The sequence below is a fragment of the Lynx rufus genome, unplaced genomic scaffold (genome assembly GCF_022079265.1).
Source record: "Lynx rufus isolate CCGP_SWC_20201006 ecotype Redwood Valley unplaced genomic scaffold, mLynRuf1.p SCAF_8, whole genome shotgun sequence".
In the NCBI taxonomy this organism is placed as follows: Eukaryota; Metazoa; Chordata; class Mammalia; order Carnivora; family Felidae; genus Lynx; species Lynx rufus.
Genome location: NW_025814896.1, coordinates 15,412,633 through 15,437,615, shown reverse-complemented (window position 1 = coordinate 15,437,615; position 24,983 = coordinate 15,412,633). Strand labels below are relative to the sequence as shown.

General features: G+C 49.2%; 2 protein-coding genes across 2 annotated transcripts; one reads left to right on the top strand and one right to left on the bottom strand.

Annotated features, from left to right (window-relative positions):
- The first annotated feature begins 4,712 nt into the window (after positions 1–4,712).
- PIGT (phosphatidylinositol glycan anchor biosynthesis class T) lies at positions 4,713–13,884 on the top strand. Its single transcript, XM_047068857.1, has 12 exons — positions 4,713–4,919; positions 5,467–5,644; positions 7,447–7,574; positions 7,906–8,006; positions 8,170–8,256; positions 8,772–8,859; positions 8,971–9,068; positions 9,159–9,324; positions 10,224–10,424; positions 12,147–12,312; positions 12,420–12,503; positions 13,218–13,884. The coding sequence occupies exons 1-12, from the start codon at positions 4,733–4,735 to the stop codon at positions 13,468–13,470; spliced, it is 1,737 nt and encodes a 578-aa protein (XP_046924813.1). The 5' UTR covers positions 4,713–4,732; the 3' UTR covers positions 13,471–13,884.
- Positions 13,885–17,958: 4,074 nt separating this feature from the next.
- On the bottom strand, positions 17,959–20,659 carry LOC124503848 (colostrum trypsin inhibitor-like). The gene is made up of 2 exons (XM_047069143.1): positions 20,584–20,659; positions 17,959–18,254 (listed from the first exon to the last, which is right to left on the bottom strand). The coding sequence occupies exons 1-2, from the start codon at positions 20,657–20,659 to the stop codon at positions 17,959–17,961; spliced, it is 372 nt and encodes a 123-aa protein (XP_046925099.1).
- Positions 20,660–24,983: the final 4,324 nt, after the last annotated feature.

The window sequence follows — 24,983 nt, the reverse complement described above, 5'->3', positions numbered from 1 at the left end:
TGGGGAGTAATGAAGAATTACAGGTGGTTGAACTTGCTTGTTAAAAAGGTAATTCTGGCCGCAGTGGAAAGAATATACCGGAGGAGGAGAGAGGCTCAGGACAGACATCTAACCCAATACTCCATGCAGGAGATAACGGTAATAATGATCAGCTTGACTGGGTTGAGGCAGGGTATAAACAAATAAATGACATTCATTCAGTAAATATTTATTAAATGTCAATGTTTAACACGTATAAGACACTGAGCATGGCTTGGGAATGTAGAGTGACAAGAATAAAAAAGGGGGGGCACAGTGCTGCTTTTATGGGGGTCTAATCTAGTGGGGGCCCAAATGTAAAATCTAGTGGGGGCCCAGTGCTAGGAAGGACTCAATAGCCTACTGGGAGCACTCACGGAACATCTCCCTTGAGGAAGTGGCATCTGAGCTGAGCCGAGCCCTCAAGGGTAAGAAGGAGTCACCTAGGGGGAGCAAGGTGGTGGGGGCGGGGGGAGAGGCTCCTTGTGGAATGCTGACTGGAGGAGTGGATGCCTGGGAATCAGGAGGTGATGGCAGCCAGCTACGTCTCAGGCAATGGACGAGGGTGGAGGTGGACGGGATACAGAAAGGTGGAAGGAATGAAGAGATGTTTGGGAGACAAGTTCCAAAAGATCTGACAGGTAGGTGAGAGAGGAAGGGGTTAAGGGTGCCACCATTGTTTCTCCCTCATGCAACAGGACCATGTAGAGTGTTATTTCCCCAGATGGGGAGTGTCAGAGAGAACCAGGCTTGGGAAGAAGGTCAGACATTTGTTTTTGGACGTGTTGAGTTTGAGGTGCTCTTGAGACGTGCAAGAGGGCATATTGGGTAGGCACTCGGACCCGAGTGTGGGGTTTGGAGAGGATTAGGCTGGGCAAATAAATAGACGGAGCTACCAGGTGTAGGTGCTATGTGAGTGTGTCCAGGGAGGGATGGGGAGTGGGAGAGGAAAGGAGAGTTCTAGGACCCAGCCATAAGGGGCATCAAGGCATTTCTCACATCAAAAAAATAAATAAATAAATAAATAATAAATAAATAAATAAATAAATAAATAAATAAAGCATTCCACCCCACTTCATACATCAAACACCACCCATGGGATCAGTGACCTTCAGCCTAAATCCCAAAGCTCCTGGTGCCACCCAGGCTGAGTGAGTGACAGGCCTGCAGTCTTCCAGTCATCCAGCCTGCTTCCACCCCTGCAGGAGGCCATTGTAAGTGACAGCTCTTGAGTGCTTTTCCTAGCACTGGTGAGAAACTTGTGGGAGTTTTGTGCTCCTTTTGTCTAAAAGCCTCTGTGTCCAAGTTGAGATCATCCACTAAACTGGGCCGGGACTCAGTCTCATGTTAAATTTTGCAGTTGTTCTGGGTTGTTTGGGACTTTGCTGCACACAAAAGACATGGTCTCTGTCTTTGCCCTCTCCCTTCCTTTGGAGTAGCAAAGTTCAGCCGCCCGACTGTGGCTGAGCCTTCTCCTGGGCTGCAGCCTATGAGCTCCGTGGCTCTGCTATGCAGGGCTTCTCAGCTCCCAAGGGCACCCTATTCCACTCCGAGGCAAATAATGGGAAGCTAGACTTGCTTGGTTGCTGTCAATAGGTCAACAAATCTCTTAGTACTCCAGTCACAGGATGTTTAGATCTGTGGGGCTTAGGGCAGGGAGTTTGCCTGGGGAGAGGGACTCCAGCCTTCTGGAGAGATAGAATTGTTTGTGAGCCTTTGGGGAGCCTTCAGTTAAGCTGCTATGAGCCCCAGCCCTGCCTGGAAAAGTCTAGGGTCAGCTGAGACCCCAGGACTACTTCCTCCTTGGACAATGATCTCTTCTTCTGCTAAACCACAGGGTCTTGGCTAGCCTTCAGAGCCAGCATCTCCAGCTGACTGTTTTTTGAGGCCACACAGTGCCCCTGGAGAGGAAAAGGCGATTCGGAGCCAACTCCTAGGCAAGTGGCCCAGCTTTCAGTCTCCAAGCCACAGTGTGGCTTCTTCTGTCTATTGCCTAGACTGGTCACAGACTCTGGGGAGGAGGGGAAGAAGACAAGCTCATCCTGTAGAATCCTATGCTGTGGAGGAAATAGGAGGGGCCACAGCTTTGGGGAAGATTCCCTGGAAGGTGTGCACTGTGGCAGTCCCTAGGAATGCACAGAACTTGACACTGAACAGCATGACAGTGTGGGGACAATATGGGACTGTGCTGTGATTTTTGTTTGTTCAGACATTACTGAGCACCTACTATGTGCTAGCCTCCTTGCTTAGGAAACAAATACTAAGGTGACCAAGAGCTCTTCCAGGAGCCGACACGGCCACACACAATGGAAATATGACACAGGCTGTAGCAGAAGTGCACAGGGGACTATAGCACACCAGAGAGGGAGAAGGTAAGTCTCCTGGAGGTGGCTGGGTCTTTATGATGGGGACAGGCAATTCAAATGGAGACAAAGCACAGAAATATAATCATTAACGATGGCAGCTCTTTCTTTCTTTCTTTCTTTCTTTCTTTCTTTTTCTTTCTTTCTTTCTTTTCTTTCTTTCTTCCCCTTTTCCTTCCTTCCTTCCTTCCTTCCTTCCTTCCTTCCTTCCTTCCTTCTTCCTTCTTGAGGTTGATGGTGTGGACTCTAGTCCTGGCTTCATGACTCAATGTGATGTTAGGCAATTATCTTACTTTCTGTACTCCAGTTTTCTCTTCTGTAAAATGGAGATCATAGACCCTATATCAAAGATTGAGTAAATGATAGTAAATATTAAGCACTTACTACATTCTAGACCCTACATATACATACTTTCTAATTCTTACAACAACCCCGAGAGTAGGTTTATCTATTTTTCAGAGGAAGAAAAGTGACACGGGTTGCTTATGCTCATATGGGTTAAAAGCTGCTGTGGGGATTTGAACCCTTCTCAGTCTGACATCTAAACTCAGGGCCTTTCTTCCATTCCATGTCTAGTGGGAGAAGAACACTATATATATAAGTAGAATGAGGGCATAATGACACCTTTTGACACTTCCTCTCTGGTTGGTTGGGGCATATCTTGGTAGACCTGTCCAACACCAAATTTGGCTCTTTGTAGAAGTATGGTTGTGAGTTTCCCCAAGAGACTGTGGGCAAAATCTTTTGTGACTGTGTTTCTCATAGGGCAGCTGGAAAAACCAAAGCAGGAATTTTAATGTTGGAACTTTACAACTCAATAATAAAAAGGCAAATAAACCAATAGAAAAAGGGGGAGGGGTGGGCAAAAATATTTTAACAGACTTTTCACAAAAGAAAAACAGATGTATGGCCAATAAGCATATGAAAAGATGTTCAACATCATTACGCACCAGGGAAACGCAAAATAAAACCACAATAAGATATATGTATACCATATAGCTAAAGCTAAAAAATCCAAAAAATTAAAAACAAACGTTGAGCAGGATGTGGAGTATCCAGAACTCTCACATATTGTTGGTGCAAGTATAAAATGATACATTTTGGAAAAAGCTCTGAAAGTTTCTTAAACAGTTAAACATTTACCTATTCTTTGACCACTCCTAAGTATTTACCCAAAGGAAATAAACATATGTCTACAGAGTAACTTATACAGCAACCTAGTTCATAAGAACTAAAGTCTTGAAAGAGCTCAGGTGTTCATCATCAGGATAAACTAAGGTGTATTCATACAATTTAATACTACATAGCAATAAAAAGAAAAGCTGCTGATACATGCAAGAACATGGATGGTTCTCAGAAACATTCTTGCTGTGAATGAAGTCTTACACAAGAAAGTATACGCACTATATGATGGTTTCACTTATATGAGCCAGTAGAACAGATTAAGCTATTTCGTGGAGAAAAATCAAAACATTGGTTGCCTCCGGAAGGAAGGAGGAGGCAGAGATTGACTGGCAAGCAGACTAACCAACTCTCTAGGGTTTTAGGAATGTTCTAGATCTTGATGGGTGTATGCTCTTGTCAGACTCAGTGAATGTGCACTTGGATTGTGCATTTCATTGTATGTAAATTTTACACCAAAAGAAAAATATCAACAAATATTAACCTTTATTTAATGACATGCATGCTGAAATATTTAGGGGGGAGAAGTGTACTTATGTCTGCAATTTACCTTGAAATGTATCAAAACATAAGAATTGAGGGATTTACAGACCAATATGTGATAAAGCAAGTATAGTAAAATGTCAGTGGTGGAGTCTAGGTGATGGGGAAATACACGTTCATTAACAGGCGTTCATTCTTTAAATTATGCTGTATGTTTGACATTTTTCATAATAAAGGGGACAGTTATTCGGGGGTTTTACAGGAAAAGCTCTGCATCAGGTTTAGGACTGAACAAATGGAGACACCAGAAGCACGAGACCTGTCACGTGACCTAGCAAAAGTAACCTTTTCAGCCCGTTTCCTCAACTATCATTACATAGGCACAGCGGCAGTGGCGACACTCGGTATTATTAAGCAAATTCTAATGGGTAGGAATACCGCAAAGTAGGGAGTCATCCATTCAGCCCTCCATCCCACCCCCGTCAGGCCAAACGTCCACCGCCCTCCGTGCCCTACGGAGCGCCCCTAGAAGAACCAGCCACTAAGGACCTAGCTAGCCCGTCTCTCTGGTAATCTCACCCCGGTTTCCGGGACGGCACCGGAAGTCCTTTCTCAGACGCTCTTCCTATTGGAGGCCGGTCTTTCGTGGGGGCGGGCGCCGCTTGGAGGCGGAAGCAGCCGCAGGCATGGCGGCGGCCTTGCCGCTTGTCCTGTTCGTGCTGCTGCTCCTGGGTCCGGTGGGCAGGGGTCATGCAGAGCCCCCACGCGACAGCCTGAGGGAGGAGCTCGTTATCACCCCGCTGCCTTCTGGGGACGTAGCCGCCACGTTCCAGTTCCGCACGCGCTGGGATTCGGAGCTGCAGCGGGAAGAAGGTGAGAGGGTGAGACTGGAAAGGTGTCTGTGGCACTTGCTGGGACGGTGGGTAGAGACAAGCTTTGGGAGGCGGGGCTTGGTTCCCGGGAAGGGTTTCTGGGCCCTGGACTCGGGCCCCGACAAACTAGCTCTTTGGGGAAAGATGGGAGAGTTATTGAAGAACCCCGTTATACCGGTGGTGAAACTGAGGCCCGGAGAGGGGCAGTGACTCCTCCTGACTCCTAGTCCAGGTGCTCTTTCCGCAGGCCCAGGCTGCCACTCTATAACCCTTTAGTTAGAACGCTGCGTCGACAAAACTGACGATGATACTATTGGCGGTTACTGTTTATCCTGGGTGCTAGGCGCAGTACTAACTTCTGTGAGCGATTGTGAGATGTTGGAGATGTAGAGAGGTAAGGGCACTTGGTCAAGATCACATCACTAGTAAATGACAGTTTGGTATGGCATTCGGATGTCTCTGGCCCCAGCGCCTGGGTTCTGTTGCTTCTTTGGGGTGGCTGAGAACCTGTCCTCCAGGATCATCACTCACTTGCTCCCCCTTTCCAGTATCTCATTATAGGCTATTTCCCAAGGCCCTGGGGCAGTTGATCTCCAAATATTCTCTACGAGAGCTGCACTTGTCATTCACGCAAGGCTTTTGGAGGACTCGATACTGGGGGCCACCTTTCCTGCAGGCCCCATCAGGTGCAGAGCTCTGGGTCTGGTTCCAAGACACCGTCACTGAGTGAGTGCCCACCTTGAGGACTGTTGCAGGCCATAGAGGGGACGTAGCAGCCACGGGTGTTGTCATCCTGCCACTGATCTTGGGGGGCAGCAGTTCCAGTGGGCAGCAATTCTGTGGGGGGTGAAACTGGCATCAGAAGTAAGAAATGATATTACCACTAAGTGGCATTCTTTGCTTTGGTGGTTTTTTTTACTTCCCTTAATACTTCCACAAGGTAGCACATGCATGTATCTGCAGAGGCAGGTAACAAAGAATTGAAGCTTACTTAAATGTAAGGCAGTAGAAGACTGGCAAACTGGATAACCTTTTAAAAGACATTCACTACCCTCATCATCATCGTACCAGGAGGGCCAAACAAAACATCTGTGGGCTAGAATTGGCCTACGAGACCCCAGATGTCCATGTTAGAGGAATAGCTTCTGTTTGGGAGAGGGACAGGTTTAGGTACTGCTGTTGTATCACAATTTCCTCTTAATTCCACTGTGAGAAATCAGTAGCACAAGTATGATTTAAAAAGGGGGGAATAATGGAGAGGGGTAGGGACTGTGGCTTGAGAGCTTGAGAGGACAGCTGCCACTCAGCCTCAGTAGATTGTTGCCACATGGGAACATTGTTGCCTACTGTTATCAGATACTCTCATTTGCCAGAGATGCCAGAAATCTGGATTTTAGTGTGCAAATTGGCAAATTTAAATATCGGTAATTTCAAAATTTAAGAAATGCTGTGTGGGCCAATATTGTGCACACCAAGTGAAACCGGATTATGGCTTGGGTAGAGCTTTCAGGCTTCCAAGTTTGCAGTCTTTATTTGAGGCTTCAGGATTGGGGCGATTGGAAAACTCTGAGCAGAGGATTATTGAAAAACCCCAGGACAACACTGAGGTGGTATCAGCTAAGGAGCAAGCGGTGATTTCCAGATCTGCCAACCCTTTCTCTCTTGCCTGAACTCTGGCTCTTTTGCCTTCTTGCCATCTGCTTTGCTGTCACTGTCTCCCCTCAGCTCATAATTGCCTGTAATGTGGAGCTGATGTTGAGAATTTTGGTTTTATGCTTTCTGTTATGAATATAGAGACCAAGTCCGTTGTGATATTTCTCTTTCTGATTTAATTTGATGTTTTTGTAGGGTCCTAGAATGGTTGTTTCCCCTTGTTCAGTGAGCCTTTATAGATGTAGGGCTTCCCACTCTGAGGGTGGAACCAGGACTTACTTTCACGCCCAGGGCATTCACAGGGAAATATGTAGTTTTGCCCAGCTGGGCACACCTCAGGTGGTTCATTGGGATGATCTCAGCCTCTGAAGATGTGGGGCACTTTACATGGTATTGTGGAACATACGTAGGTGACCCAGACTTGCTCCTTGTCCCCTGGTTGCTCATAGCCTAGTTGAGGAGAAAAGATGCTTAAAACAAGATGCTGCCACCACCTAGCCATGTCCCAGGAGGGACCTTGTGAGAGGCCCATATGGTCAGAACGATCACAGCACAGGAGGAGGCTGTGGTTGAGGAGGGCAGGAGAGCCTTCCTGGAGGAGGGGGCTTCTTTGATGGTGGGCAGAGAGGGGTGAGTAGGGCATTCCCAGGCAGGAGGAGGAATCACCTGAACAGAGACCTGTGGGGATGCAGGGATGTCCAGAGTGAGGAAGAAGAGGTGGGTAGGGCGAGACCCAGGAGGTGGCTGAGCAGGGCACCTGGGCCCTGGCAGCTCCGGGAGCTAGTCAGTCTAATGATTTGGCAGCCAAGTGCAGGCTTGGATGGAGGGAGCAGAGGCAGCCCCGTGACAGTGAGTGGGTTTGTGTCTCCATCCAGCGTGGATAAATCTTGGAAGGAGCTCAGTAACGTGCTCTCGGGTATCTTCTGCGCCTCTCTGAACTTCATTGACTCCACCAACACGGTCACTCCCACTGCCTCCTTCAAACCCCTGGGACTGGCCAATGGTGAGATAGCCCCGTGGCCCTTTGCTTCTTTCTGGTACCTCTTGCCTGAACCTCTGCCTCCTTTCTCCTCAGCTTCCTCCTTCCTCAGCTGGGCTGGGTCATAAATCCCCTGGGTGTGCAGGCCCGGGAGGAAGGCTTCCCGAGGCCGTGCTGTCTCTGCCTTGCCTTCTTCTCCCGAGGAGAGGAGGGATCCCATCCCCAGCAGAGACTGTTAGGGCATGGTGCTGGAGAATTGCATGGCGAGCAGGAGGGGGGTCGCCCCAACTTTGGAGTATGGGTCCTGAAGAGTTGAGCCCCAAAGCCCACCCCAGACAGCTTGAGTCTCCCTCAGGCACTGATCACAATTTCCTGCGCTACGCTGTGCTACCGCGGGAGGTTGTCTGCACTGAGAACCTCACCCCATGGAAGAAGCTCTTGCCCTGCAGCTCCAAGGTGAGGCCGGAGCGCCCTGAATGTGCGTGGGAGCCCTGGAGAGCGGTCAGGGCTGGCGCGCGTGCCCCTTCTCTGCCTGCCCCCCCCTCCCCCAGGCGGTGTTCGGAGCAGGTGTCTCACCATGCAGGGCACTGACCTGTCCCTTCTTCCTGCTTCCCTCCAGGCAGGCCTGTCTGTGCTGCTCAAGGCTGACCGCTTGTTCCACACTAGCTACCACTCCCAGGCAGTGCATATCCGTCCTGTTTGCAGGGTAAGTCATGGGGAATGGCAGTGGGGGTGCCATCCAGGGCCCCTGAGGGAACGTGCAGGTAAAGCACGTAGCCTAGTGTCTGTCGCGGGCTGAGCCAGTAGTAAGTGCTAGCCGTGATGCTGATTATTTGGGGCATTTGGCCACACACCAAGGAAACTGAGCGGTTGCCTGGCAGGTGGTTAAGAACAATAGCTGTGTGTGCAGCTGCCAGCCCAGTCACTCTGGGCATGACCTTGGACAGATCATTTCATTTCCCTGAGCCTGGTTTCCTCCTCTGTCCAATGAGAACAATAGTAGGATCAGTTCCTACGGGTGTTGGTGATGGTTCATTCGACTGGTACATAATGCCACTGGCACAGGGTCAAGTGCTCAGTAGTGAACAGTAGGAAACCGATGGGTGGGAAGATACATATGAGACAAGGAATTGAGTTCGGGTGGGAGTCCCCGAGGCTGTGTGTGTGGTAGGGGGCGGGGAGTGATGCGTCCTCACGGCTGCTGTCTGGCCCTTGTGGTAGAATGCACGCTGTACCAGCGTCTCCTGGGAGCTGAGGCAGACCCTTTCTGTTGTGTTTGATGCCTTCGTCACAGGACAGGGGAAGAAAGGTAGGCTGCCCTGGCAACTCATTATCGCCCCCCACCATCACTGGTCCTGCCCTGTCTGTGCAAACAAGGCCTGTCCCCAGCCCCCGCTGAACCCTGCCCTCTGCCCCTCAGATTGGTCCCTCTTTCGGATGTTCTCCCGAACCCTGACGGAGCCCTGCCCCCTGGCTTCAGAGAGCCGAGTCTATGTGGACATCACCGGCTATAACCAGGTACCGATGTCTCCAGTCACAACTGTCCCCCTTCACCCAAGGCCGGCCTGCGCCTCTGCTCTCTTCTCAGCCCTGCCCTTGTGCCCCCAGGACAATGAGACGTTGGAGGTGACCCCTCCCCCAACCACCACCTACCAGGACGTCATCCTCGGCGCCCGGAAGACCTACGCCGTCTACGACTTGCTGGACACGGCCGTGATCAACAACTCTCGTAACCTCAACCTCCAGCTCAAGTGGAAGAGCCCCCCAGAGAGCGGTGGGTGCGGACGGGCCACTGGCACAGTGGGCTACAGAGGTTTCATCTCTGGGGGAGACTCCTAGTCCTTCCTTTCACCATGGATATGAATGAAGCTTGTATTTAGACCCAGGTCCCAAGTCGCTGTTTTTGTTTTTTGTTTTATTTTTTTTTTAATGTTTATTTATTTTTGAGAGAGAGAGAGGGACAGAGAGAGGCAAAGTGCAAGTGGGGTAGGGGCAGAGAGAGAGAGACACAGAATCTGAAGCAAGCTCCAGGCACTGAGCTGTCAGCACAGAGCCTGATGTGGGGCTCTAACTCAAAAACTGCGAGATCATGACTTGAGCCAAAGTCGGAGATTTAACCGACTGAGCCACCTAGACTCCCCTTGAGTCGCTGTTCTGATCTAACTCCATCTTCTAAGCTCTGTGACCTTGGGCAGGTTCCTAAACTTACTGTCTCATCTGGAAAATGGGGTCATAATTACCCAGCAGAGTAGATGACGTAATTAATGTAAAACACAGAGTTTGTTCATTCAATAAGCAAATATTTTTTGAAGACCTAAGATACCCTGCATTTGAGAAACATTATGTCTGTTGATTGAGGCAGACCTGAGACAATTAATTGTGATTGCATTCAGTGTTACCAAGGAAAAGTGCGGACTGTCACAAGGGCAACTGGTTTGGGTTGGAGGGGGCACGGAGCTCGGCACATACAAGTGCTTAGGAAGTTATAGTAATTCTGTCATGCTGTGGGCCGGGGAAGACGCGGATAATTCCAGAATGCACGTTTCCCAGTTCTGGTGGAAAAGCTCTTCCCCACTGCCTCCTGGCTCGGAGAGTCTGAACGAGGCCAGGGGAGTGGGCGTGAGGAGTGACCCTTGCCTTTAGGGGCTCTTAAATATGGACTTCTCTGTGCAGAGGCCCCTCCGGTGCCCTTCCTGCATGCCCAGCGGTACGTGAGCGGCTACGGGCTGCAGAACGGGAAGCTGAACACGCTGCTGTACAACACGCACCCACACCGGGCCTTCCCCGTGTTGCTGCTGGACACCGTGCCCTGGCACCTGCGGCTGTATGTGCACACCCTCACCATCACTTCCAAGGGCAAGGACAACAAACCGAGTGAGAGCCGAGTCCTGGACCGGGCCCCCCTCCCCAGCTTGCTGTCCCCCCGGGGTCCCCCAAACCCTCATGTCTCCAGGTCATTCCTCAAGTGTCTCGGAGACACTGCACCGGCACAAAGTCCGGAAGGGTTTGAAACGTGGACAGGGTAGCCTCACGGTGCCAGATGCGGAAGTAATTTCTACAAGACAAATAATTTCAACACGTGGTACTACTGGTTCTTAATAGGGCTTTACGAGGGCAGTGATTTCCTCATCGTTTTCACTTACTTGCTCCTCCTTCCTTGGTGCCCTGGGCACGTCCTTTTGTGCTGATTCATGGGCTTGCAGTAGAGAACAGGTTAGCAGCAGGAGAAACAGTGTAGAAACAAAAAACGATAGAGCTGGCGTAGACGGTTTTTGTGTCCTTGGGAGGGGTAAAGAGCTGTAGTTTCAAAAATGCATTTGTATTTTCTGTGTTGAAGAGGAGTCAATATTTACTGCCTGCTTTCCGCTAGGTGGCAGGCATAGCACTGGGGCGCTTGTCGTTTGGACTGGAGGGAGACCTAACAGAGGACTTCTCAGGCAGAGGTTCTGGCACATCCCGAACACCCAGACTTAACGTGTCTCAACACTTGCTGTTGCCTCATTTTTCAACCTGGGGTTGTTGTACTTCTCTTTCGCACCACTGTTTGTATCACCTTCAGAATCTCTCCTTCAGACATCCCACGCGTGTATTTTGTGGACTTTTCTGTTTTGTTTTTTAACCTTTCGCTCTGGAAAGTGTCAGACGCACAGCGTGTCACGCTGCCCTGTGCCTGTCACAAGCGCCAGCGGCCTCCAGATCCCCTCGCTTGTGATCTCTGCCCTTACTCCGTTTCTCGATCTTGTTGCGTTTCTGCTGGAGTATCTTAAAACAGATCCTAGACACCATAGCCACCATGCTTCAGTCTATGTCTCTAACAGGTAAAGGGCTTCTAAAAGAATACCACCCATTCTTGGCACTCTCGTTTCCCCCAGTGGTCTTAAAAATAACAATTTATAACTGTTTTTTTGGGTGAGAATCGAAACAGGGTCCTCACATTGCATTTGCTTGATAAGCTCTCAAGTTTCTCTCTCCCTTTTTAATTCATAGGCTTTATTTTCTTAGAGCAATTTTAGGTTGAGAGAAAAACTGAGCAGAAAGCACAGAGTCCCCATGTACTCCGTCTCCTCCCACCCTCAGTTTCCCCATTATTAACGTCTTGCATTGGGGTGTTTGCTCCTAAGTCTCTCTTAATCTATAACAGTTCCCACTTTTTTCCCCCCAAGTCTGTTTTTCGGAGAAACTCGGTCATTTGTTATATGGAATGTTCTACATTCCGAATCTGTCCTTGTGCCTGTGTTTAACATGTTCCTCCCTCCCTTACGTTTCTTGGTTGCTGGTGGTTAGATATAGAAACTTGATTAGATTCGGGTTCCACATTTTGGTCAGGAAACTTCCGGTTCTGTGAACTTCCTGTTGCATCACATCAGGCATCTGATGCCTGGCGCCCCGGTTTTAGCGATGGGAGGATTAACTAGATTGAACGTGTCTCAGGACAGCTGCCCTGGAAACATCTTTCCCCTTTTCTAGGACCCTGCTCCCCTCCCTGAGCCTGCCTGGCTTCTGCGATCCAGAGCCTAAGACCTTGATAGGTAGGGGCGAGGGTGCAGGTAGTCTTACCCCAGGAGAGAGGTGTGGGTGACCCTTGCCTGTCCCCAGGTTACGTCCACTACCAGCCTGCGCAGGACCGGTTGCAGCCGCACCTCCTGGAGATGCTGATTCAGCTGCCGGCCAACTCGGCCACCAAGGTGTCCATTCAGTTTGAGCGGGCGCTGCTCAAGTGGACCGAGTATACCCCGGACCCCAACCACGGCTTCTACGTCAGGTGGGCTCCCCTCACGTACTGCCCCATAGCCTCCTGACCCCCCGCTGTGCTGCTTTGCCCCTGGTGGGGGAGACCCACCCACGGAAGGCCTGTCTGCCTCTCCACAGCCCATCTGTCATCAGTGCCCTCGTGCCCAGCACGGTGGCAGCCAAGCCCGTGGACTGGGAAGAGAGCCCCCTGTTCAAGTCCCTGTAAGTATGACCTCAGCTGCCTGCTTCGGGACGGGCATCCACACGGACGATCAGGTTTCTGCTGGCCAAACCAATGTGCAGAGTTAACTCAATCCCAATAAAAATCCTAGTGGTCTATAATATTTGTTCTGACTCTGTGAAATGATTCTGAAGTGCTTCCAGAAGAATAAAGAGATGAGGAGAGCTGTAGTTCTAGCCTGCGCTTACTCATTGATTCTCTTAACGAATATTTCATCGAGTGCTTATCAAATGCCAGGTGCTTCAGAGAGCCCCGGGCATACGGCAGGACACAACGCAGCCTTGCCCCTGCCCTGCTCATGTCAAGAGGCTGGAGGGGAGATTCTGGTCTAGAGTGATGGGGTCACGGGTGGTGCTGGGGAGTATTCCAGTGGGTTATCCAGGAGGACTTCTCTGAGGAGACAGCCTCGAGGCTGAGACTGGAGGCTAAGGAAGAGGCAGCCCAGAGAAGGCTGGGCCCCTTTCCTCACGTCAGCACAAGGCAGCTCTCCTTTGAACAGGTTTCTGTGCTGTCTTACGTGTTTCTGTGTTGATCCGAGATGTCTTCTGTCAAAAAGGTTTTGAGGCTAAGAAAGCTTTGCAAACCCTCGCCGCTGCGCTTGGACCCAGTGCAGCCAAGAGTGGGGATGGGGTGGGGCAGGGTGGGGCGGGTTGGAGCAGCCTCGTCCTGCCTCACCTTTCCTTCCCGACCCCCAGGTACCCGGTCTCCGATAGCTCTAGCTACTTTGTGCGCCTCTACACGGAGCCGCTGCTGGTGAACCTGCCCACGCCGGACTTCAGCATGCCCTACAACGTCATCTGCCTCACGTGCACGGTGGTGGCCGTGTGCTATGGCTCCTTCTACAATCTCCTCACCCGAACCTTCCACATCGAGGAGCCCAGCACGGGCGGCCTGGCCAAGCGGCTGGCTAACCTTATCCGGCGTGCCCGTGGCGTGCCGCCGCTCTGAGGTTTGCCCTCTTCACGGCGGGGCTGCTGTGAACCTCTGGGGAGGGGCGGTGGTGACTCCCAGGGCTCTTTTTGCCACGTGTTCCCTACAGAGTTGGCTTTTGAACCAAACCACCCCTGGACGAGGCCGAGCCCTGGAGTGTGTTGTCTGGTTCAGTAGCCACAAGCCAGATGTGACATTTGAATTTAATTTAAATTAAAAAGTTCATTTTCTCTGCTGTACTGGCCACGTTTCAAGTTCTCAGTAACCAGAAGTGGTTAGTGGCTACTGTATTGGAGAGTGCGGACAAACATTTCCATCATTGCAGAAAGTTCTAGGACAGTACCGACCTAGATAATGGGGCACGTTGAAGAACTTGTATCACTGTGTGGTAGCTGGAATTGGCTAGTTGTGGAATAAAAAGTGACTTTCTTAGTTCTTGGCCTCCTGTTCTTGAGGCCCGGGAAGAGGGGTCTAGGGCCTTTTGCTGGGCGCCTGCCTAAGACTTCTACGCTTTCCCCCAAACCCTGACAAACAAAGTTCCTTCACCTGCTGAAAATTCCTTCTTTGGCTTCCCTGGTGCCCTCATTGGTGATTCCCAGAACTCCCTGGGTTTGGCCAGGAGTGTTTATATAAGCATATCCGTGACCATGACCGTGAATCATCCTCCACCTTCCAGGGGCCCCGAGAACCAGTCCCCGATCACCATGGGTAGGGCTGGAGAGGCAGAAGAGCCCTGTGTGTTGGTTTTCTAACCATGTTGTGCATTAGAATCACTTGAGATGCTTGTGAAAATAATGCAGCTTCCTGGGGTCCAGACCCTGTGAATTCAGTTGGCCTGAGTGTAGCCCACCCCGCCTTTGCATTTCTGTCAGGCTCTTCACGAGCACGTGTTGTGGGTGGTCCTTAGACCTCCCACGGGCTTTGGAGCCAGGCCCATCGGATGGAGGCCTGCCCCTGCCCACCTCCCCTTCTGGTTCTACAGCCCTGGGTTCCTGTAGCAGATCCTTAGGCAGACTCCCCCCCCCCCCCCCCCCAGTCTTCTGTGTCTGCCTCTGGCACATTTGGCATTAGTTGTATCCGTATTTGCAGTCTGCCTGTCCCTTCCCCAGCTCTCAATCCTAGCGTTAGAATGCCCTGTTCCTCCAACCACACACTCTCCTCTACTGCCTGGTTCACTCTTACAAAACCAGAGAGATGTTGCTTCCTCCAAGAAGTCTTCCCTGACACACCAGACTGCTGTAGGTGCCCCTTCCCTCCGCTCCCAGAGCTCCTTGGACTTACTTTCACAGGTTCCTTATCATCCCGGCTGTCCTTTTTTTTAAACGTCCATTAAACTCCTGAGGTCCCTGGGGGCACAGGGGCTGTCTTCTGTCTGGACCTGATCCAGCTCGGGACATGAAAGTGTTCCATCAGCATATGTATGAATGGGTATAGGCTATTCTGGCCTGGGATCTGGGGGTTTAAGGGTAGGGAGGGGAAGAGCGAGGGGCACCTAGAAACCCCACAAGTATGAGTGCTGGGTCTTTAGCACAATAGTACTGGTGATGTCTGTACAGCCAACATAGATGGGGCTGTTTAGGTCACCTCTGAGGGTTTTCCAAGAGCCCCCAGACTGTACAAGTGATGTGTGTGCAGGTATGTGTGTGTGTGTGTGTAGGAAGAAGGTGATGAGCTAACAGACCACGGGCAAAACCACCTCAGTTTTGGTCACTTGAGTTTTTCTTCCAAGCAGTAAATAAGCAGGGCATAAATGGGATGAGAGTGCGGTGGGAGGGTGGCCGAAGCGGGCTGCAAGCCAAGTCAGCAGGGGGTCATGGCCTGGCTGTCTCTACACCCCCAGCTGGGTCAGCACTCAGAACAACCTCCGCTACCATGTCCCACGTGATCCGTGCACTGACAACACCGTGCTCCTCCCTGAACTCCAGATCCATTTACCCAACCGCCTCCCTGCCATCTGCGCTTGGACGTCTAAGGGCATCTCGGATTTAATATCAAACCAAGCTTCCGATCCTCTCCCCTTCTACCCTCAACAGGCGCATCCATGGTCAGCTCATCTCTGTTAACAGCACCCCTCATCTTCCCGGTTGCCCAGGCCAAAAACCTTGGAGCCGTCCTTGATTCTGCTCTCATGAGCCGTGTGTGCCCTCCTCTACCTTCAAAGTGAATCCAGGAGCCGACTCCCTTTTCACACCCCTAGTGCGGCGCTGTGGTGAGGGCTAACCTATGGTGAGGGCTAACCGGCAGTGCCTGTCTAAAGCGCTGCCCAGCAACCAGCTCCCCGCTTTGCTGTCGTGGTTTCCCTCTGGCTCTCACCGCCGTCAGCATGCAACGTGTCTTACTTATCTTGTTTAGTAATAATTAAGCTCCATAAGGACAAGGATTTTTGTCTTGTAGCTGCAGTGTCCGGAACAGAGCCTGGCATGCGGTTTGCATTCCAATGATTGCTGAACGAATGAGTGAATGAAAGGATGAATCTCAGGTGGTAATTTTGCTGCGAAGCAAGCCGGGTCACCCAAACATCTGGGTTCCCGACCTTGAAATTCTTGCTGTGCCAGCACCTGAGCTGAAATCAAGAGTCAGACCCTTCACCAACTGAGCCACCCAGGAGCCCCGGTTCTCAGTTCTTACTGTCCCATCTCATGAGTTGATCTGAGCAACTGATTAAATTCTTTAGTGGTGTGTATGCCGATTTATATTTTTTTTACTTTAAAATCGTTTTTAATAGTCATATTTTTAAAAATGTATAAGCTTCAGAGCAAAGACACTATTTCATATACGGGTGAAAGTCTATCCTGGATTAATCTTCCAGAGCTCAATCTCTCAGGTAGTTAAGAACGTGAAAGAGAATGAGGAAATAGAGGGGAAAACATGTCCTTTCTCTCAAATATGTATTATTTATATGTATTTGGGAATATTTGTATATTATTTATATGTATTTGGGAAGGGCACACCAAAGACATGAATGAAACCACCAAGGACAAGTGTCTAGTCTGGAATCCCAGGTCCTGGATTCTAGTATTGCTGTTTGGTCCCTGGCAGCCGTGTTTATCTCAAGGAAGGGGGGGCAGCAGGACAGGGCATGGGGGAGGCAGCAGCGATGGTCAGGGCAGAGGCCACCTGGCATTCCAAAAATTATGGAGCAACAGAATATTATTTAGTGTTAAAAAGAAAGAAATCCTGACAGAGGCCGCAGCAGGGATGAGCCTTGACAATATGATGCTAACGCTATAAGCCAGTCACAAAAGGACAAATGCTGTAGGATGTCTCTCGCAGGAGGAGGGGTCCATTCGCAGACGCGGAAGGTGGGGTGGAGGTGACGGGACTGGGGAAGGGGGATGAGGTGTCAGTTCTCATGGGCACGAAATTTCCGTTGAGGAGATGAAAATGTTCTGGAGGCGGACGGTCGTGACCCTTGCACATCAGTGAGTATACTTCAGGCCACTACATTGTACCCTTAGAAATGGGTAAAATGGTGAGTTTTATGTTGTATATATTTTACCACAATTAAAAGAATATATAAAATCCTAATTTTTCCAAGATCCTCTGCATGGGGGGAAATTCCCACCTGACTGACCAAGATCCCCTGAATTTCTAGCTCTTTCCGTGCTCTAGGACGTGGCTCCAGCTGAACAGGTGGAGTAGAAGCTGAGCTGGTAGTCGAGCCCCAGGCAGCAAAGAGCAGGTGCCGGGGCCCGGGGACAGACACACAGGTCCCCAGTTTTGCATTCAGTCTGGCCGCCATGAGGAGGACCCCCTGGTGATAGGGAGCTTGTGTCCTTTGTCCTCATCCTTCTGAGGGCACAGGACGAGGGCCTGAGGGAACAGGGGTGGGGGTGGTGCAGGTTTGATCACCCTTGGTTGCTGAGGTGGCTGTGGGCAATTTGTGGGGACACGTTCTGCGCCCTTGCAAGAAGGCCTCAGGCCACACTGGCTTGGAATGCTTTATTGACCCAGGCCCAGAGGGCTCCGGGATGGGTTCCAAGCAGGGCCTGAGCGCAGGAAGGGAGGCCCAGCCAGCCTTCGGTCAAGGCTAGGAGGATGCAGGCCCGGTCTTCGGTGGCTTTTTACCTTGTCCCTGTAATAGAGATAACAGTCAGTTTCCTTCTTGGCCGGTCTTTTGGTGGCCTAGGGCCAGGGCCATCAGCTGGACGCCTTACCCACCCCCTTCAACAGCCACCCTCCCAGGGACCCCTGCAGTTCTCTCACCTCTCACCCTGATCACTGCCACCCTCGCCTTCGTCGTCTCTGTCAACACCGTCATCCCCCGTGAAGGTTACATTGCTGCCTTCCCTGGGCCAGCACCACCGCTAACACGACAAGGCCTTACTACACTCGCCAATACCGCCTTCGTCTTCGCCACCCATGCCGCCATCAACCGCAGCCTTGCTGTCTCCACCCCACGGCCCTCCCTCCACTGCCACCAGCACCTCTTCATGACACGTGCTGGTCGTTCCTGACGTCCTCGCCTCCCGTGGCAACATCACCATGGCATCACCACCACCGTCCTCATCCTACCGTCTCCCTTCCCACGAGCACCACCACCCGATGGCCACCTTTGCTTCTGCCGTTTCTGTAAGAGGACTCACCGGGGGGTTTGCAGACCCTCAGACACATCTCTGTGGTCTCAAAGTTGTTGGCATTGCCCCGACAGCCACCGTAGGTGAAGTGCTCACATTCATGGGCTGTAGAGTTGTAGAAATAGCGGTAGAAACGGCCTCGGCAGGGGCCCTCGACGGGGGGGAGCCGGCACAGGGCAGGCAGAGTTTGGAGCAGTTCCTGGGGAGCCTCTCGCTCGAGATGGGCTGCAGGGGTGAGGAGAGACAGGGACTATCACGTAGGTGTCCTTTTAAAGAGGTGATACATGTTTTTCTTTTAGAAGCATGTCTTCTACAGCAAGCCCCCCGCTAAGTGCTTGCCACGGGTTGCACGATTTAAATGACCTCACAGAGCAGATATTACTGTCCCTCCCCCACAAATGAAGAAATGGAGGTGCAGAGATGTTTGGTAATCTTCCAAAAATCATGAAACCCAGCAGTCGAGGCCTGGGGTTTAAAGCCAGTTCCAATTTCAAATCCCAGACTCTGCATGCTACATCTTCTCATAACTTCACTCAAGATATGTGCTGTCAGGGGCGCCTGGGTGGCGCAGTCGGTTAAGCGTCCAACTTCAGCCAGGTCACGATCTCGCGGTCCGTGAGTTCGAGCCCCGCGTCGGGCTCTGTGCTGACTGCTCAGAGCCTGGAGCCTGTTTCCGATTCTGTGTCTCCCTCTCTCTCTGCCCCTCCCCCGTTCATGCTCTGTCTCTCTCTGTCCCAAAAATAAATAAACGTTGAAAAAAAAAAAAGATATGTGCTGTGGCCTTGTTTATAATTGCCAACAACCATAGTTTGGATAAAATATCAGTGTTCACCAACCGGGGACTGATGGGTTACACGCAGTCGTGGATGAGAATAGTGCTGGTCTATATATATCAACATGGAGAGAAGTCTATAATCTTGTGAAACAAAAATCAAATGAAAGAAGACAAGATCTAGAACGGTCCCGTTGATGTAAAATATACCGATAAAACCGTGCAATGATGATTAGTAAGTTGTTTACCACTGTGTTTGTAGTAGTTTTCCTGGGTGGTGGGATTTCAAGTGATTTTTATATTCTAGTTATTTTTAGTATCATTTAAATGACAATGAACAGTATCATTTTTATAACTAGGGAAAAGGTATTTAAATAATATTCACTATCCATGAGTAACGAAAAAATAAAGACACGGATGTATTTTACTAAATCACCTGTTATTTTAACTCCTTTCACATCTGACTCTGGTTATCACATGAAGTGATTTATCAAACATGGGTATGTATACCTCCTCCCCCCCGCCCCAACACACACATCCTCACCCATTATTTGGCGGTGGACACATGGGATCCCAGTGTTCGTGGGATGCAATACGCATTACTTGGATATGTACACTCCCCAACAAGGATGCACCCCTAAGACAATGAGCTCATGGGTCAACTCTGCTCCATGGTACCATTTTGTGAATCTTCAATTGATATGACATGCTCCAGGCCGAACCCATTCTTCGCTAGAATTGGAAAGAAACCATTCTAGGAAGGGAATTCAAGGTCTTTCATTAGGGCAGCAATCCTCAATGTTGGTGGAACATTAGATTCCTCTTGGGGAACTTTAAAGAAATCCCAATGCCCAGGCTTTACCCAAGACTAATTAAATCAGAATCTGGGAGTATGGGACCCACGTAGCCCCTAGGTGACTCCAGTGTATAGCCAAGTTTCAGAACCCGATCTCCTTTTTATTTAAAAAAATTTTTTGAATGTTTACTTTTGAGAGAGAAAGACAGAGACAGAGACAGAGCACGAATAGGGGAGGGGCAGAGAGAGAGGGGGACACAGAATCTGAAGCAGGCTCCAGGCTCTAAGCTGTCAGCACAGAGCCAAATGTGGGGCTCGAACTTACAAACCGCAAGATCGTGACCTGAGCCGAAATCAGTCACTCAACCAACTGAGCCACCCAGGTGCCCCTGATTTCCTTTTAAAAGCAATATCAAAATCTATTTCCTCTTGTCAGAATTCTGGGAGTAGGATTCTGGAGGGCAGGATTGCTCAGGCTGGCTAAAATAGGGGACTCACTTTTAAACTTCATATATTTACATATTATTTGTCTTTTTAAGAGAAACCCATGCATTGCTTTGTAATAAAAATTAAATTTGGTGAGGATTGAATTAAACCAAACAGACATCTGTGAGGTCTGGCCCCAGATCTTCCCCAGACTACATGGAGACCATAGATGAACACTTCTTGTTTCCTCCAGAGGTAGAAGTGACCAGGTAGCCCTATGCAGCCAGCCCCCCACCCTATGCCTCCCTCTCCCCCACAGGCTATGGGTCTCAGGGGTCCTCTTTTTTTTTTGAGAGGGAGAGAGAGAGAGAGCGCATGCAAGTGGGGGAGGGCCAGGGACAGAGAGGGAGAGAATATTAAACAGTCTCCATCCAGAGCCTGATGCAGGGCTCAATCTCATGACTGTGACATCATGACCCGAGCTGACATCAAAAGTCACTTAACTGGCTGAGCCACCCAGGCACCCCTCAGAGATATTCTTTTTTAATCCCTCAGCTCACCTGAGGTCTTTTCTGAGCTGGCGATGCCCACCAGGCAGAAGGGGAAGCAGAGGGCAAGGAACAGGGTGAACTTCATGGTGTCAGTAGTAGCTGAGTGTTCTAGAGTGGGGCTGGGAGACTAAATTTATACCTGCAGCTAAAAGCAGGTGTGCCCTCTTCCTCAGAGTTGAGGGAAGTATCTGGGTCTTCATTACTTGGAAGAGGAAGTATCCTCGACAAGGAGTGTGGGCCCAGAAGAATTGGACGTCTCACCCAGAGGCAGTGCCACTTGCCTGGGAGGACTTCTTGAAGGCTATTGAGCCAGTGCCCTAAGTCAGTCTTCTTCAGCATCTGGAATGCCAGTCCTCAGCCTCTTCTACTGCACACTTGAGTTCCTGTGACCTTGGACTGGTAAGTGACTTCTGGGGGCCTCAGTTTCCCTATTCCCTATCTGTCAAACAAGTGGGCTGGACAACACGGTCCCTAGGAACCCAGCTTAGCTGTTCTCCATTCTGTTATTACTGGTTCCCATCCAGATCCTCCCAGCTAGTTGCCTCAACATCCCAGGAGAGAAAACATAGCTCTTTGTTCATTGCTTTATTTATTTAACTTAGGAATAATGAGTTGATTGTTCTATATAAATTATCACACTTATTTTTAAAAGATCAAGCTGTACTGAATAGTACAAACAAGAAGCAAATCCCTCCCCAGATTCTACTATAGTCCTGTGCAACAGAAATATAATGCAATATATTACCATATAGTTTTCTAGTATCTGCCTTTAAAAAAGTAAAAAGAAAAGTAAAGCTAGTTTCAATAATAGTTAATTTTACTCAGTATATCCAAAATATTACCGTTTCAACATATGATCACCATGTAATAAAAATATTAATGCAATATTTTCCTCTTTTGTAATATTGTACCCAGCCTTTGAAATCAGGTGTGTATTTCCCATTTATCGCACATCATGATTCATATTAGTCATATGTCGTGTGCTCAGTAGCCACATGTGGCTAGTGGCTACCATACTGAACAGTGAATTTCCACCACATGAAGTAACTATTAGTGACTATTAGAGTTTACAGGCAGTATTTTCCTTGAATTTTTGCATATTGCCTTAATACTTGAAGGACAATTTGATGGGGTAAAAAAAAAAAAAAAATCCTGGGTCATACTTTCTTTTCCCAGAACCTGGGACCAGGGTGGACCTAGCTCCACCAAATTCTGCCATGGAATGTTGCTAAGTGGCCTGAATGTTTTTGTCCTTTAAATGTTGCTTTTTTCCTACCTGAATGTCTAAGGACTTCTTTGCTTCTCTTTGAGATCCAGTAACTTAACAAGATTATTTTGACATCATTCTGCATCTTTTTTTTTTTTTTAACTGGGACATGGAGGGCTTTTATAATCTACAGATTTTTTTTTAATTTTTTTTTCAACGTTTATTTATTTTTGGGACAGAGAGAGACAGAGCATGAACGGGAGAGGGGCAGAGAGAGAGGGAGACACAGAATCAGAAACAGGCTCCAGGCTCTGAGCCATCAGCCCAGAGCCCGACGCGGGGCTCGAACTCACGGACCGCGAGATCGTGACCTGGCTGAAGTCGGACGCTAAATCGACTGCGCCACCCAGGCGCCCCATATAATCTACAGATTTTTTAAGGGAAATTTTCTTGTATTATTCTTGGAATATTTTCTGTTCCAGTTGCTGAATTTTCTACTCAAGAGACATCAGTTATGTCAGATTATCATCATTTGTCCTCTTGTACTTGTTAAAAGTATGGCCCCTGGAGAAAGACAAATTTACATTCTTTTTTTTTTTTTAATGTTTTATTATTCTCGAGAGACAGAGAGTGAGCGGGGGAGGAGCAGTGAGAGGGAGGGAGACACAGAATCCGAAGCACGCTCTGAGCTGTCGGCACAGAGCCCCACGCGGCTCGAACTCACAAGCTGTGAGATCATGACCTGAGCCAAAGTCGGATGCTCAACCGACTGAGCCACCCAGGCACCCCAAGAAAGACGTATTTAAATGTCAGCTTTTCCATTCACTATCTGTGCTACCTCTGCCAATCTATTTAACCTCCCTGGACTATAGTTTCTATTTGGAGACAACAACGGAAGCTCCCTGCGTTTGGATTCCCCAAGACCATGCTCGGGTTCAATTCATGAAAAGGACTCAGAGGACTCAGAAGTTGTTATACTTAAGGTTACAGCCAATGCATACAGATCAAAATCAAGAAAGGGAAAAAGCATAAGGTGTGAAGAATGGAGGAAACCAGGCACAAACTTCCCTCCCCAGTCCAGTTACACAGGATGTGTTTCATTCCCCCAGCCCAACACATTTGAAGTGTTGCCCACACACTGAAGCCTGGGTTTCTCGGGTTTTTATTGTCATCAGTCACATACGCATACGACCAACTTAGCCTAGCACAGGGGTCTTGGATTTAGGTGGTGAGCACTCTGAAAGCTGTAAGGTGTTTGACCCATGCCTACCAATTTTACAGCTTTGGCTTTGGAGATCCCCATCTGTCCTAGATCCGTTATTCCTTGCACAAGAAGATTCCTTTATTTACTTATTTATTTATTAACTTACTTATTTACTTATGTTTTTATTTATTTTTATTTTTTAAGTTTATTTATTTTGAGAGACAGAGTGAGCAGGGGAGGGGAAGGGAGAGAGTGAGAGAGAGAGAGAGAGAGAGAGAATCCCAAGCAGGCTCCACACTGCCAGCATGGAGCCCGACATGGAGCTCGAACCCACAAACTGTGAGATCATGACCTGAGCAGAGATCAAGACTTGGATGCTTAACCCACTGGGCCACCAGGGCGCTCCAAGAAGATTCCTTTAAAGTGGCAGATGTCCTAATGGGTTTTAATAGTCCAACTTGTGCCTACGGAGAATTTGATGTGCCATTGGTCAAAACAGTCAGCATTCCTTATCTTAGTTTATTAACCCAAGTTCCCTAGCAGATTATGCTGCAAACTTACCTCAAGGCTTTGCAATGGCTGCCACCCACTGTGCCCTCTCAATGTAACTGTCCTGTAACCTTTCCAGGATCCCAGAACATTTCTGAGGACAATATCTACCTGTACATATATGTATATTGTTTGGACCAGAGAGCTGCACACAAGGGAGCAGAGCTCAAATCTGAAAGTGACTCACCCACCATCCTCAGGAACCATGAGAGGATCAGTGAGCCCAGACTGTTCAGTGGGCTCCTGGCCTGGGTGTCTTGTTGTGCCACAGGCTGTTAGCAGGCAACTTTGGATCTCTTCCTCATACCGAAAACTGAAAAAAAAAAAATGATTAAAGACAATCTGGTGATACCAAATAGCTTTACTTAACACTTGGTGAAGTGGGCAATCTCCATTCCCAAGGATCCAGAGAACTTCCGAGTGGGGCAGAGGGCAGGAAGATTTTATAGGCTAAAAAAGAAGGGACAAGGAAAAGAAAGATAGAAAGTGAGGAAGGAGCAAGGAGATGAGTATAGAGCCCAGAGCTGGCTTGGCCTTTGGGGATTGCTGACCTGCTAGACTGTGTTCCTGGTCAAGTAGAGCATTTGCAGGAACATGAAAGTGTCAGTTTCCAGGGGCACCTGGGTGGCTCAGTTGGTTAAGCACCCGACTTCGACTCAGGTCACGATCTCGCGGTCTGTGACTTTGAGCCCTGCATCGGGCTCTGGGCTGATGGCTCGGAGCCTGGAGCCTGCTTCCAATTCTGTGTCTCCCTCTCTCTCTGCTCCTCCCCCTTTCATGCTCTGTCTCAAAAATAAATAAACATTAAAAAAAAAAAAAAAGAAAGTGTCAGTTTCCTGACATGACAGTTTGGGCAGGAGTGGCTCCACCTTGGGCTGAGAAATTTATTTCAACTCAGGCCTGAGCTCAGATCCAAACGTTCTGACTGGGATTTGGGTGTGATAATGATGATCACGATAGGAAGCTTGAATGATTGAGCATTTACTACCCAGGGGCACAAAGCTGAACATTCTACATTCATTAGTCTCAAATACCCTCACAACAACCCTTAGAAATGGGAGTTGATTTTATAAACAACCCCATTTTGCAAATGAGGGCACCAAGGCCCAGGAACTCTAAGAAATTTGCCAAACTCAGGCCCTCTTGCTTATGACACATGCTGTTGAAGGGATTCAGGACAAGATTCCCCCCAAATGGGTCACTTTGGCATATGGACTATTTTTTTTTTTAATTTTAAAAATGTTTTTATTTGTTTTTGAGAGACAGAGCATGAGTGGGGGAGAGGCAGAGAGGGAGGGGGACACAGAATCTGAAGCAGGCTCCAGGCTCTAAGCTGTCAGCACAGAGCCCAATGTGGTTCTCGCACTCACGAACCGTGAGATCATGACCTGAGCTGAGGTCGAACACTCAATTGACTGAGCCACCCAGGCGCCCAGATCCTGCAGGCTG

Excerpts from the sequence above, each read along its gene's own strand:
- PIGT (XM_047068857.1), top strand. The coding sequence starts at position 4,733 with ATGGCGGCGGCCTTGCCGCTTGTCCTGTTCGTGCTGCTGCTCCTGGGT. Across the intron at positions 5,645-7,446 it reads TTCCAAGACACCGTCACTGA|CGTGGATAAATCTTGGAAGG; the intron begins GTGAGTGCCCAC and ends GTCTCCATCCAG. Across the intron at positions 9,325-10,223 it reads GAAGAGCCCCCCAGAGAGCG|AGGCCCCTCCGGTGCCCTTC; the intron begins GTGGGTGCGGAC and ends TTCTCTGTGCAG.
- LOC124503848 (XM_047069143.1), bottom strand. The coding sequence starts at position 20,659 with ATGAAGTTCACCCTGTTCCTTGCCCTCTGCTTCCCCTTCTGCCTGGTG. Across the intron at positions 18,255-20,583 it reads CAGCTCAGAAAAGACCTCAG|CCCATCTCGAGCGAGAGGCT; the intron begins GTGAGCTGAGGG and ends TCACCCCTGCAG.